The sequence below is a fragment of the Lepidochelys kempii genome, chromosome 8, assembly GCF_965140265.1.
Source record: "Lepidochelys kempii isolate rLepKem1 chromosome 8, rLepKem1.hap2, whole genome shotgun sequence".
In the NCBI taxonomy this organism is placed as follows: domain Eukaryota; kingdom Metazoa; phylum Chordata; order Testudines; family Cheloniidae; genus Lepidochelys; species Lepidochelys kempii.
Genome location: NC_133263.1, coordinates 55,363,311 through 55,378,986, shown reverse-complemented (window position 1 = coordinate 55,378,986; position 15,676 = coordinate 55,363,311). Strand labels below are relative to the sequence as shown.

General features: G+C 45.6%; 1 protein-coding gene across 3 annotated transcripts in view; it reads left to right on the top strand.

The window, feature by feature from the left end:
* Nucleotides 1-15,676, top strand: part of COLGALT2 (collagen beta(1-O)galactosyltransferase 2) — an 86,337-nt gene that overhangs the window by 55,382 nt on the left and 15,279 nt on the right. For all 3 annotated transcript variants that reach the window (XM_073356651.1, XM_073356652.1, XM_073356653.1), the window contains 3 exons: nucleotides 1,563-1,680; nucleotides 2,652-2,786; nucleotides 7,615-7,819. In XM_073356651.1, coding sequence (XP_073212752.1) covers nucleotides 1,563-1,680; nucleotides 2,652-2,786; nucleotides 7,615-7,819 — 458 coding nt within the window. The remainder of the gene's footprint in view (nucleotides 1-1,562; nucleotides 1,681-2,651; nucleotides 2,787-7,614; nucleotides 7,820-15,676) is intronic.

The following is a 15,676-nucleotide window of genomic DNA, read 5'->3' as shown; positions in this document are numbered from 1 at the left end:
TCTTCCCAGAGCCATGTAGTCTGCTGTGACCCGCTCAAGGTCATTCTTGGCGGTATCATTGATGCCCAGATGGAGGAGTAGGAAGGGGTAGCGGTCCAAGGGCTTGATTAGTCTTGGCAGACATTCCGTCAAATCCTGAATTCTAGCTCCAGGCGAGCAGCACACTTCTCGAGTTTCCCAGTCTGGATGGCAGATGGATGACTCTGTCCCTCTTAGGAGGGAACCCCTGATCACCACCGCCCGTCTCCTCCTCTTGGGAGTGGTGGTCGTGGAACCCCCATCCCTAGGACAATGCATTCCATGCCTTCCGGTTGATGGAGTTTCCTTCCGGTGCCTTCCCTCAGATGACTCTTCTAAACCATTCTCCATCATAGTACTTAAGTTGGTACTTAAAGGGACACTGTTGAGTTTAAAAAAGATCATAGAAATGTAGTGCAGGAAGGGACCTCGAGAGGTCATCTGGTCCAAGCCCCTGCACTGAGGCAGAAACACATAAACACAGACCATCCTTGACAGGTGTTTGGCCAACATGTTTTTAAAAGCCTCCAATGATGGGGATTCTACAGTCTCTCTTAGAAACCTATTCCAGAGCTTAACTAACCTTAGAGTTAAAAAGTTTTTCCTAACATCTAACCTAAATCTCCCTTGCTGCTGATTAAACCCATTACTACTTGTCTTTACTTTTTGTCCTACCTTTTTTAACATCCATATTAAAGAATAAAAATCTTCACCTATTAACAAGATTTCAGATTATGAAAGTGAGAGGATTTTTAAAAATCTAATTTAATTTCCATCCTTTGTGCTGTCTTTTTTTTTACTTTTTTGCATTTACAAGGACACCAAATTCACATTTGTATGCAATCACTTTCTCATTCAGGGTCTTATTAGGGTTTCTTTCTTTCTCCCATATCCTCATCAGTAAGGAAGATTCTGCTATCAGAACACAAACTCCAAGCCTCAGAACAATTATGCATATGTGTAACTTGACTCACAAAATTAGTCCCATTAAGTTCAGTGTTAAGGGTTAGTTTGTTGGGATGGGGCCTTAGGTAACAATGGCTAATGAGGTACAAGCCATGAAAGAATCCAGATCGCTCTCCATGAGCTGTGTTGGTTCTGCTGGGTGTAGGGGAGTAATGTGAACAGATGTGACTCTTAATATCTAGCAGGGAGTAGCTATATGAGGTCAGATCCTCAGCTGGTATAAATCAACATCATTGCACTGACTTCAGTGGAATGACACTGGTTTACACCAGCAGAGCATCTGGCCTACTGAATGAGAAGCTGTTTTTGACATCACCCCTTTTTCACCATAGCCATGTGTGAGGCAGGAAACGCTGAAGCACAGTGTGTTCTTTACAGCCTTGTGTACAAACTCCAGGAATAAACTTGGAATTGCTTTTCCTCAGAACCTGCCTTTTTATTTCTGGTCTCCTACCGCCTGGGTCAGTTGAGGTGACTGTCTGTTTTCCTTTTATGCTGAAGTTAGAAGGGCAATGTAATGACCAGGGGTGCTGCAGCATGGACGAGGCCAGGAGACAGTAACTGTTTTTCTTTCATAGGTCTTACCCCGATGAAATTGGGCCAAAACACTGGCCGAGCTCCAGGTTTACCCATGTGATGAAACTCAGGCAGGCAGCTCTGCGAACTGCAAGAGAAAAGTGGTCAGACTACATCATGGTAAAACAGAGGTTTGGTTTATTAACTACAGTTGGGCAGAACATTTTCAGGCAGTCATTCTGCAGCCATGCTCGGAGTGGGGGAAGTGGGCAGAAACAAACCATCTCTGAACTCTGATGAGTCCCCCAAATGGCTGCCAAAAGTTCCTCCCTTCTAAAAGAAGAGCTCTTTGTTTGCTCTGAATTCGGCTTGAAAAACACCTGTGGCATCAGCTGATCTGATCAGCAACAGACAGTGTGTATGAGGCCCCAGTACTGCAATTAGATCTATGTGCAGAGCCCCGCTGAGTATAATGGGGCTCGGCATGGGCCCAAGGATCCACCCACAGAAACCGGACTATGTTTGCCGGGGAATGTAGTCCTGCTGGTGCTGGGTGCCTTTTTTAGAATCCTGCTGGCTATCAGTGAAGTTTGGTGACACCAAAAAGAAGTTTGGCAGAACAGCATGGAAGGGTGGGATCCGAGCCACTTTACAGCAGTGATCAACAGTCTTGCTGTATCAGACTCCAAGTGGGTGGGGTGTGTCTGGTCTCAGGAACCACTGCTGCTATCTCTCCACATAGCACATAACATCCAGCGTGGGCGTTGGCAATGCAAGTCTCCCCCATGGTCTCCTTTAGGGGAAGAAGCAAGTTCAGTCTCTCTTCCCATTTAGTGGCCTTTCCACAGAAGCTGCTAATTAGTGCCACTGCTGGATGTGGTATTTTTATAGTGGATGCTTGTCTACTGGGAAATAGACTGAGCCCATCAACTCCTTTCACACGGGCTCTCAGTAGCCATGAGATGGTAACAACTTACAGTTACTGTCAACCTAGGTTGGATTCAGACCAGTGACTTAAAGGCAAAAGTGTCCCTAGCCCATTGCTAATCTCGCGAGCCATTCAACTACTGCCTCCCCTAGGAAGGGACATTGTAAAAGTTTATTACTTTATCTGGTGTTGAAAAAGTCCTTTCTCCCTTTTCCTTCTCTAGTTTGTAGACGCAGATAACTTGCTCACCAATCCAGAGACCCTGAACCTGATGATAGCAGAGAACAAGACCGTGGTGGCACCAATGCTGGAGTCTCGCTCTCTCTATTCTAATTTCTGGTGTGGCATCTCCCCTCAGGCAAGTCACATCTTCCGTGGGGTTAGTGAACAGCGTTGAGGGGGCTGCCGCATGTGTGAGCTTTCTCTGGAGTGTTGTATTAATTTAGGTGGAATATAGGGGCCCAAAGATGTAAACATAACCCAGTTACTGTCCAGCATTAAACAAGATTTGGTGTTTGGTCTACAGTGATCTCAGCCACGATGGCAAACACACCATTAAAATCTTTTTAACTGTTTATTAAAAATACAAAAAAGAAGGAAAAACAGTTAAAGCATTTGAAATGTAAAGTGTTAAGTGAGGCTTTCATTTTAACAACAACCCTTGTTCCCTTTCTCTTGAGCTGGAGAGAGTTTTAGAAGTAAACCCCTCTTGTTTGACCATCTCTTAGATCAGTGGTGGGCAACCTGCGGCCCACGGACTGCACAGCGTAATCTGCTGGTGGGCCGCAAGACAGTTTGTTTACATTTGCACGGCCGCCTGCGTCTCCCAGTGGCCACAGTTCGCTGTTCGCGGTCAATGGGAGCTGTGAGAAGTGGCGACCAGCATGTCCCTGCAGCCCGTGCTGCTTCCTGCAGCTCCCATTGGCTGGGAATGGTGAACCGTGGCCACTGGGAGCTGCAGGTGGCCATGCAAATGTAAACAAACTGTCTGACGGCCTGCCAGCAGATTACCCTGATGGGCCGCAGGTTGCCCACCACTGCCTTAGATGGTATCAGAGATGGCGATAACTGGCCTTTTGGGGAAAAAAGAAGAAGGCAGTTGAGCGGGGATGGAGATTCTGCTGCTGTTGCTGCTGCAGTCCAATCCCATTTCATCCCAGGTGGTCTCTAGGGTTCTGCTGGAGCTGGTAAAAGTGGTGATGTTATCTGGCTCCCTCTCTCTTTAGTTTGGTCTGGTCAGGACATCTCAGGATCAAAGTGATGGAGACACAGGGACCTGGGAAACGGGGGGGGGTGTCAGCTATGATGGTGAAGCTCGCTCCAGTAGCTGCCATCTCTTCTTCCATATTCTCCCCACCAAAGTCTCTTTCTTTAAAGACCCAAAAAGGGAGTGACGGGTGGAATAGTCCATCTCCTCATTATTTTGTCCACCAATTAGGCCTAGTTTCTGACATGCCAATTTTGGTTCATTGATTTCTTGTTTCTACCGAGCATGATTTTAACACAGTCTGTAAACCATATGAGAAGGCCCTTTTTGTCTGGACTAATTCAGTCTCTCTCTCTCTCTGGTTTTCATACATTTTCCCATAACCTTTGTTATTATAGGTTGTTGTGCTGTCTTAAGAACTTTTGCATCCTTTTGACAGTAAACTCACTATTAGGGTAAATTTGGAGGCCTTGTTATTACAATAGGGCTCTGCTCACACCCCATTTGGCCGAGTTATTACAACAGGGCTTCACTCACCCCACATTTGCCTGTGATGCTGTGGGGCCCACGTCAATTTTGCTGTCCTCCTGAGTTGCCTAGCAGTGCAGGCTGCTCTCTATTCTGAAGGGATGCTGCTCCACCTCAGATTCAAATCAGGCTGATTTGAGCATTAGACAGCCACCTAAGCTTGCTCCTTCCTCAGGGGCAGAGTTGCAAACCTCATTATGGTAGGAGACCCCGGAGGTAAATCAGGGGACGTGTCAGTCAGTTTTTCAGGATCCTTGGAATAAATGGGGGAGGGAAAGCTTTTAGGGAATCCTTTCCTGAGCTAGTGCTGTTCTGACTCTCTCTGGCTTGGAATCTTTCCTCCTTCCTCTGCCTCTGAGCCTTGCCCCACCTCCTTCTGTTGCTGGGTCCTGCTCTCCTGCTTCATGGTGGGGAGCAGCATGGGGTCAACCAGCTGCAAAAGCCATTAGAGTCTTGGCATGGCAGGCAGAGGACAATTGGGGTGGGTGGGGATGTGCTTGGGGATTATGAGGGTTTTTATCCATGTGGGACTAGGTGGCTCTTTGAATACTCCTGAAGGGCTGGGATCTCAGAGGAACAATAAGCAGGTGTGTGTGGTGGGGGAGGAGGTGGGGGCGGGGCAGGGAAGAGTTCTCATTAATCAGCCAGGAGCATGAAGGCCTGCGGAGACAGGTGGGGCTGATATGAAGGAAGGAAATAGAGAGATAAGAGCAGAGTTAACTCAGCGGCCATCCATTATTGTAGACGTCAGAGAACTTGGCTGCTGCTCCCTGGGGTTCTTGGTGCTGACCCCAAGCGGATGTTACAGTGTTCAATGTCATCAACATTTTGAGGGGCTGGGGTTGTGTTATCATCAAACGACAGCAGTGAACAAAGTGGCGTATAGCCTGGATGTAGAAAAGGCGAAATCCTGAGAAGACTGATCATGTTTTATGGGTGAGGTTGTTTGTAACCAAAAAATGCTGTGTAATGGCCCAATCCCACCAAGTACGTAAGAAAACACCAGTACACCCGCAGCTGCACTGATGTCTATGGGAGGTGATTCCTTGTGTTCTGTGTAATCTGGATGAAGTTAAATACCACGGATACATAATTTTAGGCTGGGTTTTCCAGTATTCTGGCACAAATCAATTAAGAATGTACTCTTCTCCATACACTACTCCATTGTGTGAGCATGTCTGCTTGCGCTTCGACCAGATTTATACAGTGCCGTATTCCAGTAACTGATTTAGAGAGGAGAATCAAGCCCTGTTCTGTTCACGGCACTCCTAATAATTTATTCCCTATCTATACTTTGGTATATATTACTAACAAAAATATTGCACACTCTAGAAATTATTATATTTTTAGGGCCATAAGGAGGTTGAGAGATTCCAAAGTTGATAAATGTCTCCTTGTCTGTAAATGAGTTTTGCAAGAGGATTAATTAAACAGAAACATCTTCAGATCCAGAGAAGATCATTTAATTTCAGGTTCTTTAATTGCTCTGACTCATACATATAAATATCTCCAATTCTATACTCCTGCCCTTACCCAACTCTTCGTTTTAATATTTTGAAGAGCCATCCAGAAATTCATTATTAATTTTATTGGTGCTATAGGGAAAAGAAGTGTAGAAAGAACTTCCTGCTCTTCCTTACTCTGTGGCCAGTCTGGCAACTCCTTATTCTCCCAGTGACAGGCCAGACTAAAGACTACTGATTTAAGTAAAAAATTGCAGGATAGCATCCTAAACTTCTTCAATTCTTGAGTTTGCTGTTAGGAATTGTTATTAGTAAACGTATGGATAAAGAAAGTTTAAAAATGCATGAGAATGCTGGTGGTAGCATCCCTTTAAGCCTTCGGAAAGAAGGGATCAGATTCACAGCTGACATCAGCATTGCTCGGTTGACTTTAATAGATCACAGCCAGTTTCTACCAGCAGAGGATTTGGCACAGAATGCTACAACTCTGACAACAAGTTTCCAGTTTTCCATCATTATTGATGTTAGCTGCGAAAAGACAGTAAAGAAAAGAAAAACAAGATGAAAATATGATCTACAGACTTCCTGGTAAATAATGGTTAGAGTGAAAACAAAACATCCACTTTTTTTTTCCTGGCCACTCCTAGTTTTTGCACTTCTAGCCGAACGGTTTCACACTCCTTCTGGTCCGTTTTCTTCTGGGGACAAGTGCAGGAATAGCAGCTAGAACAAGTATTGAAAAGCAGGGTGCAGCAGCAACAAGTGCAGAGCACAACATCTAACTTGTCAGGAAAATAACTGTTATTTGGCAGCAAAACTGACAGCTGGAGCCTTTCCTGATGATGCACGACTTATATGCAGAGCGAGAGAAAAGGCACTGTAAGATGTTTGCTGAACTTCCGTCTGTTGCTGGGATACTTGTGGAACATTCAGGAATTAGGGTTGTTGTTGTTTTATTTTATGATTATTATTTTATTTTAAGAAGATCAGAATTTGCTATGGATCCACACCAGTCCTTGTCATTGTTCAGCCATCTGATCAATGTATTAGGACTGCCTCAGCCTGAGTATTAGGTCGTTATTTCCATCACTGATTGTGTTAGTAGCATTACACGGGCAAAGGCCAGATTTAAGCCACCACAACCCAGGTTGTGAGCCCACAATGATGGAAGGTCCACCTGGGAGGGGAACACAGTAATATTCTAATCAAGCACCTTTCCTAGGCAAACTCCTTTGGTGAAGCCCCCTGGAATTCCAAGTGGACATGAAAGCTGTTCTGCCCTGGGGTGAATCCACCCTCTGGTACAGCTAGCCCAGAGATGCAGGAAGAAGACAAATTGAATACACTCAGTTTCTAGTGGGAGGAATCTGTCTCATTGTGACAAAAAGCCTGTTCTAGTTGCTATTGAGACAATGGGAAAATTCCCATAGACTTCAATGGATGCAGTATCAAGACCAGCGTTGTGTCTGTCTGACAGCTCTGCAACAGAAAGGGGATTTGATTTTTAAGGGGATTGCCGTAAAAGGGGAAGGGCCTGATACTGTGAGCTGCTTAGTATCCTCTTCTCCCATTGACTTCAGTGGAAGTTGAGGGTGCTCAGCACTTTGCAGGATTAGTCTTGGAGATGTGTGTGCAAATGTAGGTTTCAGAGAGTCAGGGAGTAATACCTGACCAGGCTGGCTTCGAAGCTTTTCCGCCCAGGAGTTTTGTGGTGGTACAGCTCAGGTCTCCGTTAGCTGCTGAAAAGGGAAGATGGGTTCATGCTGTAAGGTTTGGGGGTACTTGTATCCAGGGGTTTGGGTCAGCCCATTAGAAAGAGTGGAGCAATTTGGGAAATTCAGTTCCAAGTGCAGATGTCAAACAGCCCCAAAGATTGGGAATGAGAGGACCTGGGATTTTGGCACTGGTCAGGCTCTCTTGAAAAGAGTCAGTAGGCTAGTCATTTGAAATGTCTCACGGTAATAAAGTGCTGGCTCTTCGCATTTCAGGGCTATTACAGAAAGACACCGGATTACTCCCTGATCAGGGAATGGAAGAGGTTGGGCTGTTTTGCTGTTCCGATGGTTCATTCCACATTCCTCATTGACCTGAGGAAAGAGGCCTCAGACAAGCTGATGTTTTACCCCCCACACCAGGACTACACCTGGACCTTTGATGACATCATTGTCTTTGCCTTCTCAAGCCGCCAGGCAGGTATGTTGGTGAGCTCACAGGCTGGGAAGGCTGATCGGTGGAGATGTGCAGATTCCCTTCAGTTCAGAGGTTAATACTTAAAGGCAGTGGGTTGAATTCTACCCTCACTTACATCCCTAAAATGCAGCAGACTTTAGTAACATTTGGTCAATGTGTTTTTCTGCGATTGTATTTCTCAGAAACCTTTTTTAAATTGGGAGTCTCCTCTCTGGACTCTTGGTTGTCACACAGCTGTGCCTGACTGTGACTAACTTTAAGGCTGCTTCTGAATGGCCTGAAGTCTTTTATTCTAGTGACCACTGTCTCCCCTCTTCTCCCTTATCCCATCCCTTTAACTTTCCTGTATGAAACTGTACTGACAGCTTCAGAGACCTTAATCCACAGAACAAGTATGGCCCTGGACAGCAGCTGTCCAAGCCTGCCCTATGCTGCCAGTGGGCCTCAGCTCTATCTTCTCCCGTTCATGCTCCTTCTCCTCTTCTTGCGCTTTCCTCACCACCAGTTCTTTCCCAGGCACCAAGCCTCTTCTCTGTCCTATTTCAGCTCCAATCAGGTACCAGAAATGGTTCCATGTGACCTAAGTGTCCTATCAGAGGTAACAAACTATGGTCAATGAACAGCTCATTCATGGTTGATGGGGCAAGGCTTATCTGTTGACATGATTCCCTGAGTAATTTCAAATCACAGATAAATCCAAGGAGACCACAAGCTGCTTGGGGATCATGGACAACCAAAAAAATACCAACGGACCAACCCATTCATTCACCCACCTTTAATAATACCAGTATGACCTACTTCACAAGGAAGTTGTGACTATTAATTAGTGCTTTGAGAATGGGAAGCACACTGAGATCCTTAGGTGGATGTTGCTATGTAAGTACCAAGCATGATTAGTATGTTTGTCACGTGGAGATTTACAGTGCTCTGTGTGCATGATCTCGGTTAAAGTCACTAGGATTTGTACTGCCAAATGTCTGGTCACCAAATGAAAATTCACTCCCTGGGCATCACTTGTCTCCTCCCTGAGATTATATTTGGAGGAATCCTCGAAATGGCCTTATTGCTTGACTCTCTCCTTCCTGTTAGAAGTGCTGAGTTGAGTAACTGACAGAGCTCTTCTCTAATATGTCTCTAAGCCATTGGGTATGGGAGGCTCCCCCCACTGACAGGTTTTCCCTGTGTGCATCTGTAACAAGGCCGCCTGGAGGGGGGCAGTTTGCCCAAGGAACTCCAGCGGACCTGCAAACTGTGTGGTGTTGCAACCTGGTGCATGGGGTTGCAGGATCATTCAGATTTGATCCGGCCCTCCCTCTGTCATGATGGAAGGACAGCTGGGCCAAATCTGAGTGACTGGCATTGCAACCTGGTGCACGAGGTTGCAGCATCATTCAGGTTTGGCCCAGCAACCCATCCATCATGACAGGGGGTGGCCAGGCCAAATCTGAGCACCACTGCACCCCCGTGTCCCAGAAGTGAGGAACTGGGCCAAGCCCCACAGGATGAGAGCTGCCACTGCAGGGTAGGCTCACTCGCCAACCCTACCACCCCTGGGCCTATCTTCAGTGTTTATGGAACGGTGGGAGGCCGCAGTTTCAGATTTTGCTCCACATCCCCAAAAAGCTCTGTATTGGGACCTTACATCCTGGCTCCCACGATGAAACAGAACAAGCACTTGTTTTTAAATCTCCTGAGGTGTCAGAACACTGGAAGTGCAGCAACGCAGGTGGCTCTGCATTTAATCAGTGAAAATAATTAGAGCTGTCTGAGCTTTTTGTTCTGCAACCTCAAATTGCACAAAATCTACCCAATTTCAGTATTCACAGGAACTTGAATCTCAGCCAAGTTTCACTGCAATGTTCTTTTCAAGTTTGTATGTAGGTTGTAACATGGTTGACCACACACAGTTTCTACATTCACATACAGGATCAAATTCAGCTCTGCAAATTCCCATCAAAGTTAACTGCTAATGCCAGGGCTGAGCCTGGCCCTCAGGTCCTAGCCATCAGGGTGTGCTATAAGCAGGGCTGCAACACAGTCTCTGAGCTTGCAATGGAATCTGCACAGTTCTTGTGCACTGTACATGGAACTGCCTGACTGTTTTGGTGTAACTGGATTAACCAGTTCTCCAGCCTATCAGGCCTTTGTATGAGAGGACATCCCAAAGCGCAGGGGCTCCTGTAAAACACACATCAGCACGTGAGCAAATACATGGTAGTATGCACAGACTTTCCCACAATACACCTGAAACAAGCCTTGTGTTTGTGTGGCTAGGCCAGTCCAAAAGACACGCAGTTGTACTAGGAAAAATGCCTGCCTTGTGGATGAGCTTAATGGTAGTAGCTGTGCCCATATCAAATGAGCATGTCGGAGCCTGGGTATATTTACAGGTGACACGGAAAGGGGAAAAAACGAGGGTTGTGCAGGTGTGTGCTCGCTCTCTCTTTAGATTAATCCAATATTTTCTAATTATTTAGTCTTAGAAATATCAAACCATCAAATCTGATCTGCCTTGTTTTTGCTGGAGAACTCCTGAGGGAGTTTTCCCTAGCCCTTAATTGAAGGCGCAGGGTGCTGATGTTTTAACAAAGAGAGTTATTCTCCTAAGTGTTCAAGTTAACATAAACCACCAACCTTCACCCCCCCACACCTCCCAAAAATTTTTAAATCACCTGAATACTTTCCCATCTCAGTCAGTTTCTCTCATGCCATAAGCCTGCCACTTCTCCAGTCATCCATAGGGTCTTGAAGATAGTTAAGACCCTGAATTTCTAATGTAAAACTCCTGTGGGAAAAGTTCTCTAGCTGGCCCTATTTAGACCTTCTTTCTGCTTTATAACGAAGTAAAACAGGGCAGCCCCGCAGTTCTTTTTGTGTTTCACATCCCCCTTAACCCCTTTCTAATTGTAATGTGGATGAGCCCAGGATCTTCACAGTGGAACCTGTTTCAGGCAACATAGGGCAGCTTACAATGTAATTTTGAATCCATGTGCAACTCAGAGGTTTCTGCAAGATTTCACTTCCTCTTTTTTCCTGCTGCGGGGGCCTACATTACTTGACTACAGATAATGTGATAAAGGCAAGAGATGTCTGAAATGCTTCCCAGAACCTTGTTGCTTCCCTCTTTTCCTGTCTGTGACAATGATTTACTGGATTCTCTTGGTTACAGGACCATAGACAATCTGACAATGCCCCAGTGCAGTGAGCTCTAGCTAAAGGACAAAGCATACTGGATAAGATGCTCAGCTGGTGTATACTCGTGTTGATCCATGGACTGCAATGGAGCTAGGCCAAATTACCTGAAGATCTGGCTGCATGGGAATTTCAGGACCCTAAAGATAGGTTTTGTGAATGGAGAGATTAGTGGGGAGGAGACATACACATCCAGCGACAGTCTCCAGGAGACACTGTGAGAAGGGAACTGAGAGGCTTTTCATGGGCTCATGGGCTTCTTGGAAAAGAAATTTGGTCAGGAAGAAACTCACTTCGCTCCTTGCACTGGGGAGGCCCTAATCACAGCCACTCAGTAGGAATGTTCATTACTTTTTGAAAGGACAGTCTCCTACTCAGCATGACTGTCAGCTTAATGATGTGGAGTCAAGTTTCATTTATCTTCAAGAGCTGTGCTGGGAAATCAATGTCTGGCATAGAAGGCCAGCGGTTAGAGCCAGGAGAACAGCATGCTTTAGCATAAGGGCTGGGATTGTCCAGTCAGCATTTTGAATGCCCAGGTCAGATGAATGGGCATATTCCTGCCTTGAAACACTCAGAGCATAGCAGAAAGGGAGTTCCATGTGTAGTTTCCATTAATGTTAATGAGATCTGCTCTGTTAAATAATGGGAGGAGCGTTGTCTAGTTGTTTGAGCTGAACTGTGGGCATCTGGGCTCCTGATTTCTTTCCCTGGCTCTGCCCCAGACTAGCTTTATGATTTGGTGGGGTGGGAGGTGGAGCTTGCGGGGGACACAAAGTCACCAACTCTCCGTGTTCAGTTTCCCTTTCCGCAAATGTCTCCAATAGTGACACCCAAGTCACAAGGCTCTTCTGAGACTTCATTCATTAGCCCTTGTAAAGTGTCCTGAGAGCCTCCTATGGAATGCTGTATACAAGCATGAAATAGCCTACTACTGCTGTCACTAAAGATGACAATAATGAATCCCTTCTGAGTGGAGAATATACAGTACCTTTAACAGCAGAGTAGTGCTACCCCAGAGAGGACTCTTTATTTAATGATTGGTGACAATCATGAGTAGCAAAACTATGCAAGGCAGAGTCTGGATTAAAGGATCTCTTTGGAAAGGTTGGGTTTTTTTGTTTGTTTGTTTTTGAATAGCTGCCGGCATTTTTCATAGCTACTAGTGTGTTGAAAAGGGGGTGTCTTGGGCCCAACAGGGGATAAGATATTAATGAAACCTTGTTCACTGTTACAGCATTGAACAGTGAAGTGTCATCTGGGGTTTTGTGTCAAGTTATTGCCGGCAACTCCCATTGTAACTGTCACAGTTCCAGGGTAACTGTGCCTGTATTCCCCCGTCTGTGGTCCACTTTAGGAGTGCCCAGTCAGTCTTCAGTTTTCTAGCTGTCACCTGTCACTGGGTAGGGACCCGTGTCTCACTCCCTTCTGACTGGAGGGTTTTAAACCTGCACAGCTCCCTGCCTTACACTGGGATATGCCCAGCAAGCCAGTCTGCCTAACAGCCAGCACCTGTGCATTGCTTTCTCTCTGAGGGCTATGACCAGTGTATTGCCAGCAGTTACAAGTAACCATACAGCTCTTTCTAAGCACGCACCGTTAGTCTGACAGTAAAAGCATTACAGAGAGAACGTATAAAAACCCATAAAAGTTCCTAGACGCATGCTAAAAGTGTAGACTGAGCCTGAGTCATCCTAATCACTCCCCCACTGTTTTAGTTCCTGAAGGATCTGGGGTAACCCGCCCCTAGGGCGTAGTCAGTAGAACACAGTCATATGTACAATCCCTGGCCCACAGTGATGCAGTAAACTTAAAACAGTATGTCCCCCCCAGTTGCAATATCTGTCACAGTGACAATCATTATTAATCATTATTATTTATTTATTATTATATTTTACTCATTATTCATTTGTATTACCATAGCATCTAGGTGCCTCAGTCACAGATTAGGACCCCCATGTGCTAGGCACTGTACAAGCACAGAACAAAAAGACGGTCCCTGCCCCCAGGAGGTTACAATCTAAGTACAGGACAAGAGACAACAGATGGATACAGGCAGACGGGGAGTACAAGGAAACAGTGAGACGGCATTGGTCAGCATGACAGGCAGGGCTCCCAGCACACCAGCAGCCTAGCTGTCATCAAGCGTTTTGTAGGCACCATGGCAAAGGAAAGTTATGAGGCGGGATTTGCAGGTGGATAATGAGGTAAATTTTGCGATTTTCATGGAGAAATGCCTGCCAAGCATGTGGGGCAGCACAGAAGAAAGCACAAAGATGCTCGTTTGAACATTTATGGGCTTTCATTAAAGTTATAGCAAAAGAAGGAAAAGCAGTTAAAGCATCTGAAATGTAAAATATTAAGTGAGGCTTTGTTCTTAATGGTATCCCTTTTCCCTTCCCTTCAGCTGTATGGGGCTTTTAAGGGACAAACCCCTGTTTGACAGTCTTTTAGATGGAATTAAAGATGGTATGAAATTTGTTTGGAGTGGAGGAGGGAAGAAGTTAGTTGAGATGGTCTGAAGCTGTTGTTATTGTGAAGTCCTATTCTGTTTTCTTTTACACTTTTCTGTCTACACTAGCGACCTTACAGTGGCACAGCTGAACCGATGCAACTGTGCTGCAAGATCGCTTGTGTAGCCGCTCTGTGCCGGCGGGAGAGAGCGCTTCCATGGACATGACATAACACCACCTCCAACACGCGGCAGTAGCTATGTCAGCAGGAGAAGCTCTCCCACCGACACAGCTCTGTGCACACCACTGGTGCTGGTGAAACTTATGTTTTTTTAACACCCCTGAGCAACATAAGTTTTGCTGACAAAACAAGACAAACACCAGGGAAGCAAAGCAAAGTCAGGTAATGCAGGTTCTGCCATTGGTGGCTGATTTCCATTTGCAGGCAGGCTGCTGGAGAAACACAGGCCCAGCATACAGTCTGATTAGCCACTGTGGCAAATTTATACTGGTGTGTAACTGCCTCTCTGGTCACAGGCTCATTGCAGTGTTGCACCAGATGGAGTTGTCTTGACTGGCTGAGCCCGACTCTTTAGTGTGAAGATAAAAGGAAAGAGAGAGGCAAGGGGAGAAATAAGCTGGGGAAGGAAAAGAACAGATGAGGCAAGGGGATCAGGATCCTGAAGGTCCAGTGGTGTCATGGGGGGCGGGGGGGCATGATGGTAAAGCTCATTCCATCCAGTCCATGCATCCCCCTTTCTCCCACTGAGTGACCCCTCCAGAAAAGCCATGTCCAGGAAGGTTTGACAGCCCCATCTCAATAGCATTAACCAATGAGACCACAGTGTGATGATTTTTAATTATTAACATTTTCTTCTAGAACTTTTCAGTGCATTGTCAGGCCGCCCTGTGACTTCCCCAACAGCTTGGCAGCTCCCATAGCATGGCTCTTTTACTTAAACAATCCAGTTTGTACCAGTCTATTTGTCTCCATTTGTTACCTCGGACAGCTTGTATGTTGTTCCTCCAGGATGTGCAGCTTGGGTTAGTAGCTTGGGTTAGGCTCCTTCCTGGGGTGATAACTCTGGTTACTTCACTAGAGTCACCATAAGAATGACTTCTGCCCAGGCCAAGCATAACACTGGCCATCACTGCATTGCTAATAATAATAATGCCTACATCTATGTGTTTCTCATATTTTCTCAGTGGCAGTGTTTGTTTTTATCCCACATAACAGGAATTGGAGGGATATTTCCCCACAAAGTGCTACCATTTCAAGGTAGATAAGAACTTTTTCCTTTGTTAAGAGAGATTGTTTGGAACAACAGAGAGCTGCACAGCTGAAAGCAGGGCCGGCTCTAGGCACCAGCAAACCAAGCATGTGCTTGGGGCAGCACAGGTCCAGGGGCGGCATTCTGGCCACCCTTTTTTTTTGCTTGGGCAGTTGCACTCTCAGAACTTGGGGCAGCAAAAAACCTAGAGTCGGCTCTGGTTGAAAGCCTGTTAAACAATGGAGGGAAAGGAGTGTTGATCGGTGAGCCAGATAAGATTGGCTGATTAGATCAGTGTCAAATCCATTAATGTCAGTGGGCAGTATTATTTTACTCTTCCATTTGCCTTAATGACTCCTGAGAGTGGAATGTGGTTTGGCAAGGAATCCAGTCACTATTTACTTGTGGAGAGGAGTTTATAATGGCAGAAACATAACAGTCACGAAAGCAGACCATTCCACTTGACTGAAAATCCTAGGGATTATGGCTAGCCACTAATAATCTAAAACATTGACATGCCAGGTTGTAGCTGCTTTTAATTTATTTTTCAGGTCTGAGCTTGTTTTTTAAAAATCAGAGCTGGAAATATATCAAGTTTCAATTTTTCCATTGTTGTGAGTGTCTGGATTTCAACATCCTTCAGGCAACAGGTAATTGTCAAAGGGCACAGTCAAACCCCACTGAAAGCAATGGACTTTTTTGTTGGCTTCACTGCCCTTTGGATCAAGCCCTACCTCTCTAAAGCAAGGTCTTCATTTTGATACACAGAGATGTATTCACAGCTTATTGCCTAATGAGTTAGTGATGACACTGGGCCATATCGTAGTCCCATTAAAGTCTCTAACAAACTCCCATTGAATCCAGTGGAACCAGGCTTTTGCTCATAGTGAATTGCTAGAGAATCTAAAGTGAATGAAATCATCAATGTATTTGTTTTCCCCTGA